The sequence below is a fragment of the Carettochelys insculpta genome, chromosome 2 (assembly GCF_033958435.1).
Source record: "Carettochelys insculpta isolate YL-2023 chromosome 2, ASM3395843v1, whole genome shotgun sequence".
NCBI classification, from domain to species: Eukaryota; Metazoa; Chordata; order Testudines; family Carettochelyidae; genus Carettochelys; species Carettochelys insculpta.
The window spans coordinates 186,078,788-186,093,839 of record NC_134138.1 but is presented as its reverse complement, the minus strand read 5'-3'; the positions used below and the strand labels follow the sequence as shown (position 1 = coordinate 186,093,839).

The 15,052-nt window shown below is 42.7% G+C and overlaps 1 protein-coding gene across 2 annotated transcripts in view; it reads right to left on the bottom strand.

Moving 5' to 3' along the window:
* Positions 1-15,052, bottom strand: part of ELMO1 (engulfment and cell motility 1) — a 504,510-nt gene that overhangs the window by 152,699 nt on the left and 336,759 nt on the right. For both annotated transcript variants that reach the window (XM_074988098.1, XM_074988096.1), the window contains exon 16: positions 1,993-2,129. In XM_074988098.1, coding sequence (XP_074844199.1) covers positions 1,993-2,129 — 137 coding nt within the window. The remainder of the gene's footprint in view (positions 1-1,992; positions 2,130-15,052) is intronic.

Below are 15,052 nucleotides of genomic sequence, written 5' to 3'. Positions count from 1 at the left end.
ATGCTGAAAAATAAATATATTGCTTTTCATCCTCCACTGAATGTTTTTGGGGACTGTCTGTTTTCAGATTTGGGACTGCCCTATTACACCAATCCAACAGGATAACTAGTTGCGTACTCTCAGCTCAGAGCGTGGGCAGTTACTTACCAAATCCTTATTGGGCTGGGATGGTAATACAGCTTCAGTGATCAACATCCATTCATGCCCTTGTTAAATACAGTCATTTATTGCAATGGCCTCTTTAAAATGTGTTGGCATCATTATATGTGTGATTTAAATTTTCACACTATCCAGTGAATTGTCTGGCCAGTGCATTACTAGGGAGTAAACAGCGGTACTTCTTGGCCAGTCAATTACAGAAGAGTATTAAGGAATTCCCACACAAGAACAATGTGCTTTTTTATGAAAATCCCTCCCTCCTCTTGCCAGAGCATATGTCCTCCTTGGCAACTACCTGTATCTAAAACATGGCCATTCCACATGGTGTCCTGATGATCCACCACTAGTTCACTTAGGCTGCGTCTACACGTGCACGCTACTTCGAAGTAGCGGCACCAACTTCGAAATAGCGCCCGTCACGTCTACACGTGTTGGGCGCTATTTCGAAGTTGAAATCGACGTTAGGCGGCGAGACGTCGAAGTCGCTAACCCCATGAGCGGATGGGAATAGCGCCCTACTTCGACGTTCAACATCGAAGTAGGGACGTGTAGACGATCCGCGTCCCGCAACATCGAAATAGCGGGGTCCTCCATGGCGGCCATCAGCTGGGGGGTTGAGAGATACTCTCTCTCCAGCCCTTGCGGGGCTCTGTGGTCACCGTGGGCAGCAGCCCTTAGCCCAGGGCTTCTGGCTGCTGCTGCTGCAGCTGGGGGTCCGTGCTGCATATACAGGGTCTGCAACTAGTTGTTGGCTCTGTGTATCTTGCACTGTTTAATGAAAGTGTGTCTGGGAGGGGCCCTTTAAGGGAGCGACTTGCTGTTGAGTCCGCCCCGTGACCCTGTCTGCAGCTGTGCCTGGCTCCCTTATTTCGATGTGTGCTACTTTGCCGTGTAGACGTTCCCTCGCTGTGCCTATTTCGATGTTGGGCTGAGCAACGTCGAAGTTGAACATCGACGTTGCCAGCCCTGGAGGACGTGTAGACGTTATTCATCGAAATAGCCTATTTCGATGTCGCAACATCGAAATAAGCTATTTCGAAGTTGGGTGCATGTGTAGACGTAGCCTTAGAGAATACTGGTTCTTTCCACTTAAGCTTCCCACCCTCTTTCAACTACATTTTAGTCTGGCATTAGGCAGGAAACATTCGACTTTGATGCCAAATAAGACTCTATGTATCAAACACTGGAGATGTTACAGGCTCTAGTATCCATTCTAAATCAACTTCTCTATTACAAGCCTTGGACAAGGGTATCAACAGCCAGTCAAACAAGCTAGAAAGGATAAGGGTACTGGCTAGCAAGACTATCTAGAATGTAGAATTCCAGACATCAGTGTTCAAATCTCTTGCTATATGTCTTAGCATTGCAAGCTTTTTTACTTCAAATTGGAGCTGCTGACACACACAACTCTTCAAGTTATGGAAGGATCATGCCCACTCTTGAATATTTTACTGCTTCAGCACTCATGTCATCCAAATGAAGTGAAAGTAAGCACACAGTTATTATTGCACTCTCCCTGCATTATTTACAATCTTGAGGACTGTGGCACTTCAGAATGGTATTAAATATACCGAAAAGGCAGTTTTCTCCCAAGCAAGGTTTTATCGCGCTTCTCTTCAGAGTCAGCAGCGTAACATAACAGAAGGTGGTCAGACAACCTTCACTAACCCTTCCATCTACTGCTCTTTGGTTTCTCAACATGGACACGCAAGGAATTTACAAAGGAGAAACCCAAGAGAAGTAAGAGGGAGAGGAATGTACAAATCCCCTGTGCCTTGGTTAAGGCCACACAGCCGTGTCTTAGAATTCTGCAACTTATTCCCCCGCTCTTGCCTTGTTGAAGTCTTCAGAGGTTGCCCTCATTTCCTTCCACGTCTTATTCAACAACTGAATGCAGATGCAGAAGAACTCCTCAAACGATCTGTCGTGTGTGAAGAACATGGGGTGGAAATCATTGCAGGTCTCACTGGCTAAAGACATCAGAGAAGGGAGAAATAAAATATTAACAGCAGGACCCAAACTGGAAAAAAAGAACATCTGGAAAATACAGTAATTCCCAGGAACTGTATTTCTAACCAGGACAGAGGCACAAATACACCACACTGGAAACCCAGGAACTGTGATAAGCCTGATCTCTAATCAATTTCCCGGCTATAGGGCTAGGGTCAGAGTTAATTTAGGCATTCAGGTCTCATTCTAAATCAAATTAAATCCATTCATTTCCAAGACTGTGCAGTCAATGGGGAATTGATTGAGGCTGTGGCTTCAAATTAACGAGTAAGGCTTCAATCCCTTAAAAACATAAAATGCCAGAGGCTTGGTTTTGTAACACCTTCAGTTTCCCTTCACTTCAATTGGAATCATGAGTGCTCCACATTTCTAATTATCAGGCTTTATGCCAGTAGTAATGGTAGCAGTACAACAGAACAGGTTCTCAGAATGTGCTTGCCCTTAAGTCATAAAATATTGCAATGATGAGGAGAAATAAAAAGAAAGTCAGGCAGGAGAATGCAGTCAGTCCCTTGGTTGTATAACTCAGACCATGAAACAAGGTGGCAAGCATGAGGTATGCTTGCTTCTATCTAATCCTGCAGAGGGCTCAGGCTAATCACAGTTCCTTCTTGTTTTAAAAAAATAAAATTAATCAAATATTAATGGGATATTTATGGATTCACAGAAACATGATCACTTCCTGGGCATGCTTCTCTTATTTTGATTGCTTAAAAAATGGTGGGGGGAGGGAGGATGCCAGTGTTGTTAACATACTGCAAATTAAACGCCACTGAACTCAAATAGGGACGCATAAATCAATATGAAAACTAGTGCCAAAACTATGCTACCAATCCCAACTAACCAGGCTCAGAATTCAGAACGGCATCATGAGGTGCCTCAAAATTTCCATGGACATTAAGATGGTAGAAAAAATTCCATGAATAACTTCAGTTATACCTTTATTGTTTATCAAATGAATGTAAAATTATCCAGATTCATGCCAGAACCTCAAATCAACTGTTATCATGTATGTTATGGTAGTGTCTAAAGGCTCCAACCAAAATCACATTCCAATTTCCCACATATTAAAAGAGAATCCATGCCCCAAAGCACTTGAACTCTAAATAGAAAAGATAGATGATGGATTGGAGAAAGGCAACATTATTAAACCTACTTCACAGCTGGAGAAATGAGGCACAGAGAGATTGTGTGAGTTGCTGAAAGTCACAGAAGAGGGTGCTTGCAGAAGAAGTAGGAACTCTGCCAACATCTTGATTTCTGGGCTGAGTGTTTTCACCATAAGATCATCTTTTCTCTTTGAGAAGTGGGCAAATTTAGAGAGTGTACAGTATTACTGTATAATCTTTTGCACAGCTCTAGTGGCAAGTTAAAACTGAGGTTCATTGTCAGGCCAATTGGGGGAACAATGAATGAAGCCTACTTGCAATAATCCCACTATTGCAGCACTGTCAAACACATTTCCACTAGCACGACTTAGCCAAATGTATTACTAACTAAAACACATACAAACATATGTTACAGCTCAGGGACTTAAATCTCCATCACCATGCCTTATGATATCTCTCTGAGATCTCCTTTGAAAGACAAATCATAAAGAAAACCTGGTCTATACAAATCAGGTTAAGAATTTACTAATTCCTCTTTCCTAGCAAAACTCTTGTATTTATTTTTTCTGAGCTGGAGGTTTGTGTGCCAACTAACGGGATTCACGTAGTCCCTCAAAAGTCTAGTGCCTCTCTAAGGCTATATGTACACTAGAGTGATCTGTTGCCACAAGTTACTGTCGGAAGATATCTTCTGACAAAACTTCTGTTGACAGATTGCAGCCAGACTGTAAAGCAGATTGAAAGAGAGATCCGCTCTGTCAACAGAGAGCAGCCAGACTGCCTGGCCACTCTCTCAAAACAGCCAACTGCAAGCACAGCAGAAAGGGCTGCCTGGTGTCCTGGAAAACCTGTGTGTCAGCAGAGGTCCCCCAGAAAGTCCAGACTGTCTTTCTGTAGACAGATCTCTGTCAATAGAGGTGTTCTGCCTCATGGTGGAGCGGCAGAACGCTGTTAACGTAAGTGCTGCATTCTGTCGACTTCCTGTTGACAGAACACCTTGGGAATGTGGACGCTCCACAGGTTTTTGTCAACAAAGCACCAGTTTTGTTGACAAAATTCTCTAGTGTAGACATAGCTTAAGCAGGACTTTGGGAAAGGAAATGCACCTAATTTACTGAATGGCACATGGGAAAACATCACTAATTTCTGGAAGGCAAAATTTTTAAGTATGTTTTTTTCAGAGACTCATCCAAGTACATGCTGGCTATCTGTTTATTTTAAAAAGTTACTTAGGCAATCCAGATTGCTCATATTTTAAATATATTTGTTATGTTACCTTTTGTTGTTGCTCTTTAGAAAGACAAAACAACAGAAAAAAAATCACTCATCTCTCCTCCCCTCCTCATTTCTGGACCTCTCTTCTCATCAGAGAAAGAAATGAAATCAGGGCAGGTTTTCCTGGTGGCACTAAGAATAGATTGATCTGTGCATGTTTATATTAGCTAGATCTGGGAACCTCGGTGTTTATTATGTGTTCTAATAAGCGACTGACACAGAGAAACAATAGATTTAAATTTCAAATCTATACAGATTGAAAGAATTTCTCCTTCCAATACAGTTCTTGGAAAGGATGGGTGAGCCAGTCCAATGGGCTGGTGTGTTAGCCTCTCACAGTTCACTAGTGTGAATCTAAGGCCTCTAATTCAAGTTATATGGTTATCACATAAACGTACAGCTTTTGAATTTTTTGACCAAAATTCACAAGTCCCAGAACCCCTCCACCATGAAAAAAAACACCAGAAGTTTTTGCTTATTGTTGTTTTTAATAATTCTGGAAAAGTAATAGAAAAACAAAAAAAGAAACAGACACTAAAAGCACAGCATGGCCAAAGGATAGAGCATGAGATTCACACTCAGAAGACCTAGGTTCTAACTCTGGTGTGGCTGCCGGCATGCTGAGGGGTCTTGGGCAAGTCACTATCACCCCTGTGCCTCAATTTCCCCTTTGTAAAATGGAGATGATGATAATAGGTCACATCCTTTGTAAAGCATTTTTGAGATCTACATATGAAAAATGCTATATAAAAGTTCCTGATTTTGGGTACCAAATCCGAGACAACTTTAACAGGCCTGCTTTTCTGAAGGCTGCTGTTAGTACTTTCAAAAGAAGCCAGATTATTGGAAAGTTCTTAGAAACCACACTTTGAGATATTTCATGTTGGAAAGCCAAAACCACAACTTACTTTTGAAAAATCTTCACCATACTATAATGGACTAAATAAGTAAGAGACTCCACCTTCTAGATGAGATACAAAAGTCAAACCCGCCAAAGAGAATGAATAACCATGAACCATTGTTATTTCTTTAATGTAATCAGTAGTAGAGTGGAGTGAAAGTTGCTGGAGAAAGAGGGCAGAGAAGATCTGTAAATATTTGTTAAAAGTTTAAAAATTATTTCATTTCAGGTCTGCTCATACACCCTTCTGTGCTTGATTTCTGTGAAAACTTCAGTGGTAAAATTTACCTCACACAAACACCATGAGCTCATCTTAATCATACACATTCCACGCACAGCAAGCGGACAGCTACTGCAAATCCCCTCACAAAGACATGAACAGTTAAACGAGCTCGACTGGGAGTTGACTGCATTGGTAACAGCTAGGACCACATTCACACCCCATTGCTATTGTAAATGGTGGGAGAGTGAAAACTACATTTAAATTCTGCATCCACGCAATAAACTGTGCATGTCTAATTTTACTAGGAATGGTAGTGGTGACAGTCCATACCCCTACCTTCACCTCTTTCAGAGAGGACTATGACAAATTTTGTACCAAGTATTGTCTTGCGAGGTATTATTTCATAACTCAAACTTTGCTAATCATTATTGTTCTGGTACAATATGCATGCTAATAGTAATGTGAAGTTATAAGGTACCTCTGTATGGTATTACTAAGACACATTCCAAGTCTGGCGACTGTGGACAGCACCATTGTTGGGGGATGAGTAGCCAAAGGGGGCAGCAGCTCCGGGGTTCAGAGATTTAAAAGGGTCTGAGTCTCCAAGCCCTTTAAACCACCATGGGAACCACACACAATGCAGTCCTGTCCAGCACTGAGGGTTGGCTGCCCCTAGCCCCAGCCCTTCTGCCCACACCACACCCCTTCCAAGGGGCTGGGAGTTGAGGGTCCCCTGCCATTGCCAGGGGCCTGGCAAAGTCTGTTGTCACGCCTGGGAGCAGACAAAACCTAGTTTCCCAGAGATGAAAGTCTAGCCAACCCCTCAGCCAGGTATGAATACAACTGAGAGGACCATCATCTGGTACAGAGGCCATTGTTTGGCTAGAAAGAGGATATGGGTGCAAATCTAAATCTTTACAAAGAAACAGCTGGGGGATCCCTTCCACACAGACTGTCCGTCTTCTGAACTTCAGCTAGAGAGGATTCTCGATGAAGAAAAAAAGAGGTGTAAGAAAAGGGAGCAGATGCCCCAAATCATCTCTCCCTTTCTTTCTATCCATGGCATCAACAACTCTTGAAGAACAAAGGAAGCAGCACTGGACTAGGGGAGGGATCCTGACTGAAAGAAATTCAATCAGTAAGACCAGTGATACATGTGGGGAGAGACAATTAACATGCTACGTTAACTCTAAGCTAGGTTAGACATGAGTTGCATTTTTTTTCTTGTAAATGACTTTTATGCCTCATTACTTGCAGTCATTTAAAATCTCTCTTTTGTAAGTTAATAAACTTATGTTATTGTTTCATCTAAACCAGTGTGTTTGGGAAACAGGATTTACGCACATCATTTTCTCTTAATAAAACGATAGCCCTTATGTGATCTTGTATTGTTCAGGAGACAACCGGGCACTATAAGATGTGCACTTTTGGGGAAAATTTTGGGACTGGCAATTTGCTGGTGTTGCTCTAGAGTATAATTTGTTATTGAGCAGTTGTAGCTTTCATCCGATGCAATTGTAAGGCTGGAGGTTGTGTGTCTGTGTGTGACAGCAGGAGCAGTAATGCACATAGCAAAGCAGAGTAAAAGACACCCCACGCTGAAGAACTGAGGGGACACAGCAGTTCATCAGACTGTGCCCTTAAACAGTGGTCCCCAAACTTTTTCATCTCACATTACACTTAAGTTCCCACACTTTTCATGGCACACCAAAATTTAAAAAATAGAATAAAATGTTTTAGTTTTAAATGTAGTAAAATGTTTATGAAATGAAAATAAGAAACAAAATTAAATACAATGTAGTATGGGCACTAAGTAAATATATTTGTGACTGTTTCAAAGTGCCATTAAGGCTGGTATTTTCCCTGCGCTTGTGGATACACATGTACCGCTCTCAACAATGCACCAACTGCATATGCAGCTCAGGAACCTGAGGTGCCCTGCACACCCACACAAACAGAACCCTATTTCTTGGGAAAATTATACTTACATGGCCAATACTATATAGACTGTAGCTATTGTTTCACACGTTATTAAAATACCTCTCTTTTAAGAGGGAAAGAAAGCTTCTGCTCTTGCTGTGAAATAAACTTTTCAGACCAAATGCTGTGAAATAAACTTTTCTTATCGAGCCAAGTGCTGTGCAATCAAGTCCAGCCAACATTAATTGCACACAAATATGACATCAAAACTATTCCTTAGTGCAAATTTGGACTGATCAAAGGTGAGGCTCAGCATGAAAGCACTCTGACTGAAAAAAAAAAAAGAAATTACTAATGTATCAAGGAAAATATAAAGAAAAAAATGAAATCAAAGAATCTAGAAGATTTACTTTGCTAAATAAAAATTCTCTTAATTATTGTGAAATTTCCATTGCCCCCTTAAAACCCCTCTGTGGCACACCACCGAACACGGTTTGGGAATCGGTACCCTCAGTAACGTCACAGTACCTTAGACAAAATATGAAAGTGCCAAAAAGGAAAAGGTTGCAAATTGTATAAAATGTCATTTTCCAATTTATCTGCAAATGTGCTCTGGACTGCTTCCCCTCCCTGGGGAAAGATTCTAAGCTGGAGAGCTTCTTTAAGCTCCCCTCTTGATGTTAAGAATTATAAAGCCACTGAACCAGGAACTGAAAATATCACCATATGATTTAGTCACAGGTATAAACTCAGCTTGGGTGGCAATACGCCACAAAATAAAATCTGAACATTTTACGGAGTAAATTTGGATAACGAATAAATTAGATAAAACTGCTATACGAGTGCAGATATTCTAAGAGCAGAGGGGAGAAGTTTAATTAATCAAATAAATGATTCACTTTCACACATAAATAGAATCACTTGCCTTCAATGTTATCACACTTAAAAAATTCTCTCTCTCTCCCTCTTCTATAATAAGACAGTCTCTGCTCATTCCAAGCAACTCATCAAGTTTATCAGAAAAAAATATACTAAACTCTCATCAAAGATGTTGAAATGATTGAAGAACTGGATAATTTGTTTTAAAAATGTCTCAACAGTCAACCAGTAGTTAACTTGTATAATGGTTTCTTTCCCTATAGATCACAGAGGGTGTGGCCACACTTGGCCAAAACTTCAAAATGGCCATGCTAATGGCCAAATCGAAAAATACTAATGAGGCACTGAGAGGAATAAGGGGATTTCGAAATGTGTGGGGTCCTTTCAAAAAGGACCCCGGTGTAGCCACGCCAAGTTGCACACGTTTGAAAGCAGTGCTTTCAAAGCACCGCGGCCAGAAGCGTGCAAATGCTAATGACGTACTGAATGTTCAATTCAGCACCTCATTAGTATTCTTCCATTTGGTCATTAGCACGGCCATTTTGAAGTTTTGCCCAAGTGTGACCACAGCCAAAATGTTTATAGAAGAGATAAACAGCATTAACTCCATGTTATAGATTTATACCATGGTTAGAAAATGACCAGGACCTACAGAATCTAGGCCAACTGAGCTATTACGCCACTGGCTCCTCTTTGGCATGACATTTAAACTTCTTTCAGTGCTTGTCTACATGGTGAGACATTTGCTTTGCAAGGGTGTGACTTCTAAAGCCCAGTAATGTGTGGTACCTTAACTGGCTTGTGTAAATTCTGCTGGTGCATTTTAATGTAGTACAGTTTAACACAGTACTGTGTTAAAGTGCACTCAAAATCCTCTAGAGTACATTAGCCTGGTCCACGCGGACCAATTAACATGCAACGTATTAATGTATTTTAGAAATCATACTCCATAATAGCACATGTAGCCAGTCCCTTACTATTTTCTCTTAGCTTCCAAGATATCCCTTCCAATTAGCAAAATACATAGCTACAGAGAGCACCACAAAATTTGGAGTACCAAACTGCCCTAGATTTTATGGTGCCCTAGGCAGCGGCATGCTGCATATTCAGTGTTGCTGGCTCCTGCAGGCAGCACCATTCCCGGCTGGCTCTGGACCCTGCCAGTGAGTGTGGGGATGGACCTGACCTCTTCTGTCTCCCTGCCTGCAATTTTCCCCAGTAGTTACTGCCCCTACAACCCCACAGCCCTGAGGACAACTCCCCTGCACCTGTGGAGGGCTGCATATGGCACCAGCGCTTCTAGGAATGGCCATGCTTTGCTTTCTGATTAATCAAATGGAGATATTTTTATTGCACAAGGATATTGAGAGGCTTAATTCAAGTTTGTCAAGTGCTGCAAGATCCATGAGCTAAATTTAAGATGCACACTCAGCATAGTTTTCTAAATAACGTTTTCCAATAATAAAAAAGAACATGAAGAGCAACTGAGGCTATGTCTGTACTACAAGATATCGATTTTAAGACAATGAGCTTGATTTATCCAAGTGCCTGTCCTCACTGTAAATTCCATTAGCTCGATTATCGACATAATATTGATATCATAATATCATAGTAACCTGACGGGTGTATCGTTCAGTTCAAATTTAAAATTCTGCACGAAGGGTAGTCAGGATGCGCCATGTCTTTAAATCGAATTCATTAGCCTCCAGGCACGTCCCGTATGTGCCACACAATGTCCCAGAGTTCTCCACTCTGGCCTCTTCCATCTCCACTGTTCTCAGATGCGAAGGAATTAGGCAACAGGAAGACTGTTTCAATTTGCCACCTGGAAGCCCATGGCTGTAGCATCATGAGAGGCTGAAAAATTGTCTTTTGGTTTGCTAGTAGTGTGGCTGTGGGGTCTGTGGTTCTACGTATACCCCTGCTAGCTGTCTTTCTTTTCTGAACTGCCCAGTGCTAGCCACTGCCCCTCCAGCACCATGTAGCAGCTAGGCTGTGGGTGGGGGTCATGCTTATGTGATAGGATGAGAAACTTCTTTTCAGCCGTTTATATATTGTCCCATTCCCTATATCCCTTCCCGTCCCTCCCCAAGGGACACCACACATTCTGGAACTTTCCCTTATCCATAGCACATGGTAGCTAGTTTGTGGGTGGGGTCGTGCTTGGATGAGAAACTTCTGTTCAGCTGCTTACATTTTGTCCTGATCCCCACACCCCCTCACTTCCCTCCCCCCGGAGGCACCACGCAGTCTGTAACTTTCCCACGCTCAGCCTCATCATGTTACTTGATCCTGAACCAATCAAAGCACATGCTGCACAAGGTGCCAGGCAGCTTGTACGCAGTGAGGATCATGATCATGGCTGTAATCTGGGGTCTTTTATCCACCCGGGGGATGTCTCCCTCGGCAGTCACAATTTTCAGGGCTGACCATAGTCGGGTTCTTTCAGCTGCCCAGGGGTGGGGGAAGTCTCCCTCGGTGGTCACGATTTTTGGGTGCTGGCTGTAGTCTGAGTTCTTTTAGCCACCTAGGGGATGTTTCCCTCAGCGATCATGATTTGCAGGTCCTGGCTATAGTCTCGGGTCTTTCAGAGGCCCAGGGGAAGCCTCCCTGAGTGGTCATGGTCTACAGGACTGACTGTAGTCTGGGGTCTTTCAGCCACCTGGGGCACTCTCCCTTGGCGGTCATGATTTTCGGGTGCTGGCTGTAGCCCAGGGGTCTTTCAGCCACCTCGAGCCGTACATGCTTCCATGAAGGTCATGTAGTAGCTATACAATTACCACAGTTGTCAAAGTAAGGCTTTCAGTGAGGAATATTTTTGTTCTGAGGGTCTATTTTGGCAGGTCCAAACCTGGCTGTAAGTACGGGGTCTTTTAGCCACTGGGGGAATGTCTCTCTCAGCGGTCATGATTTTCAGGGCTGGTTGTAGCCAGGGATCTTTTAGATGCCCCAAGCCATAAATGTTTCAATGAGTCATTGAAGTTTCAGTGTAGCATCTATGTCTACTTAAACATACTTTTCTTCTAAGGGTCTTCTCTTCCAGGAGGCCTAAACCCACATTCAAGTCCAAACATAACCAAAGCCTAGACACACTGCAAATAGGGGCAGGTGGTGGGTCTCTCTGGGTAGTCACAATTTTTGGGGCAGGCTATAGTCTGGGGTCTTTTAGCAGCCCCGAGCTGTAACTGTTTGAATAATTCATTGCAGGTTCAGTGTAGCAGCCATGTCTACTAAGACATATTCTTCTTTTTTAAGGGTCTTCTTTGCCAGGAGGTCTAAATCCAGATCTAAGCCTGCACAGATCCAGTGCTTTTGCATCCTGTTTTCAAAAACCTGTCATTTGGGACAGGTTTTCTACTCCTTCCTTCCCCTCAATTATAAAAAGCACATCTCTTATAAAGGTAAGCCAGACCCCCATCTGGAAAAAGGGACCTTTGTTTAATACAGCAGGGGAAAGAGATGAATGAAACGTGGAAAGATGTTGTTATCAGATACCCACATCTACTTGTGAGGCATTTTTTCCCCATGCTGCACCAGTGAAAACAGACAGAATGCTACGGGGCTCAGGGAACTGTGGGATAGGTTCCCACAATACACTGCTGCAGCACTTGATTTAAGCTACTTGTGACTGGCAGCAATAAGTTGATTTAGTGGGGAGCATGTGGAAAAGTGAGGATGCTCAAAATCAAATGGATAAAACCAAGTTAATAAATTGATTTTAATAAATTCAATTTCAGCTGGTAGTGTAGACACAGCCCTAAGTCAAGAGAAGGGAGTATTGTGGTTTTGCTTCTCCTTGAAGATGAGCTATACCAAACACAACTATTCTTTTACCCACAATATTGAAAATTCTCTCCTTACATGCAGTGTGTAAGACGACGTGTGCCTAATAGAACAGAAATATTGCATTTTGTCAAGATCTTTACAATGCTATTCCCTACTGTATAGCAAGAGGAATTCTGAAGTATCTTTTGCAACAGTTCTACCAGATGATGGGAAAACAATGTAATCTAAGGCACAGGAAGGTCATTGCGACAGGACTATGGGAGCAATGAAATAATGTAGTAGTAATATTGCTGCCTACTGGGTAACTTCCTTTGCACTGAAACAATACTGCTGAGAAGGCTCAAGTGCCATTAGAACACAAGCTATTGAACTTGTTCTTAGAAACGTACAGCACAAGATAAGAACACTTCAGCTACAAAACACAGAGCGCAGTATTATAGACAGATCAGCTTCTTCTGTTAAATCCACGTCAAGAAATAACTGCTAGAGCTTTCTTCTGTTTGGGACAGAGCAAACAAGAGTAAGATAGCTCAAGGAATTAGCTTTCAAAGCCGTAGACCTAGAGCCAATTTCACAGCTGATGTAAAAAGATACCACTTTGTTGGTGTCACATGGCTGGACTTTTATATTGGGTCTGGAAAACATTTTAATGCCCAGTGGGCTGTTGGCCCCATATATTGTGCTGGGGGGCTGTGTGTGATGTCTAATAAAAGGTAATGACACCCTGAATCTATGTATGCTACGTGTGTCGGTATCATGTATGTAGGTCAAGTTACAGATTGTAGTTATGTAGCTGTGTTAGAAAAATGTTTAAGGCTAAGCTTCACAATAGGAGGTGTGAACTCTTCCCCAGACAAGATATTGGACTGAACAATAGGGTGGAAACCAGGTGCTCACACACCGAATCCACTTTCCAAATGCTTGGAACCTGTCTACAGGATGCAGTCCAGTGGTGAAGTATCCTGGGCTGAAACAAAAGACCAGGTCCATTTCACAAATTTGAGACCATCTCCTTGGATTCACCCAATGGCAGTTTGCCACAACAGTCCACCTGAGTCAGGTGGGGGCGGACCCTCAAGGGACTATGGGGAGAAGAAGGGGCTTGGTCCCTGAACTAGAATGGAACAACACAATAGACAACAAGGAGAGAGCCATGCTGTGGACTTAGCAGTGTCCATCTTGGATCCTCTGTCTTTTGTTCTCCAAGGGTCCATGTGCCACCATGTGGACCCCAGTGGGCCGGATCTACAACACTTTCACAACTGAATCGATGTAACCTGAAATGAACTTTTAAAGATTTCCAAGAATCAGGAAAAAACATCGCTGGCCTGCATCAGTAATTATGACTGATGCATGTAAAGTATTGCTTTAACAATTCTTCTCTCTGACCTGTTTTCTTTTTTATTAATAAATCTTTAGATACTAGATCTAAATAATCGGTGAGTGTGTTGTTTGGTTAAGATCCAAGTATGTACTGGCCGCAGTCTGAGGCTGGGCCCTCTGGGATCTGGAAGAATCAGGGTGGTATTTGGTGAAATAGGCTTAAGAGCCTCTCACCTTAACTTGCAGGTTGTTGGTCTGGGCTGGTACAGCAGCTGAGAAGTCTGTGGGTTTGCTTGTGTGGCTTCTGGCTGGCCTGTGGGGCTGGCAGAGGTGCTGTTGTGGCTAGCTGGATTTGCCTGAGCGAGAAGGAAATCCCAGCCTGGGGCTGTAAGTGGCTTGGATTTTAAGCAAAGATACCCTGGACTGATTCCTCTAGCTGGGCTCAGAAACCCCATCCTATTACAGTTGGTGTCAGCGGAGATGCACTGTTTTACAGCAGTAATGAATTGGGTAAATTCTCTGGTGGAAAGTCTGACTGGCGAGAGGAGGTTTGAATCCACAAAACAAGCAGTTAAACCAACTGATTTTGTACGATGTCATTGTACTATGAAAATATATCAAGCATGGTCGTTCATAAAAACTTGTAATGTTCTTGACTGTCATTACGAGAGGTGTATGCAGCCCGTGGTTATGAATTTATATACTTTGGTATATAGAAAACTGTACTCAGCAGGATGACGAGCAGGCAAGTACATGACAGGGGTAGGGGGAACATGCCAAGCCAGACATTTACACAAGACCAGCTTCAAGTAACTATCCATTGTTGAGCCCAACAAAAGGCAATGATGGACCATTAGAGACAACTGGAAAGACACAGACAACTGAAATGAAACTGTGGGCTGTCAAGTTGAGAGAGAATTTCCCCTGTGATAAATAATCAAGAGTACAAGGTAAAAACCTGATGCTGTGCGATGCCTGCTTGTGAGGCTTGGATTAAGGTGTTACTTAATGGCAGTATAGATATTTGGGCTCAGTCTGGAGCCAGTGCTCTAAGACACTGTGAGGTGGGAAGGTCCCAGAGCTCAGGTTACAGCCTGGAGACCAAACTACTACACTATACTACAGAAGCCATACCACAGAAGAATCAGATCAATGGTGCATGTAGCCCAGTGGCCTCTGACAGCTGCCAGTGCCAGGGTGCCTCACAGTTAATGAACAGAACAAGTACTCATTGAGAAGTCATCCCATCATTCTCTCCCAGTTTCTGGCAGCACAGGGTTGCATCCCTATCCATCTTGGCTCCATCCTCTGTAAACATACCTCATTCTTTTTTGAATCTGTTGCACATTTAGCATTCACAACATCCCCTGGTAGTGGATTTCCACAGGTAGATTGTACACTTTGTGAAGCAGTATTTCCTATTGTTTGTTTTAAACCACCTCTTAATTTCATTGTGCTAGAGTTAGG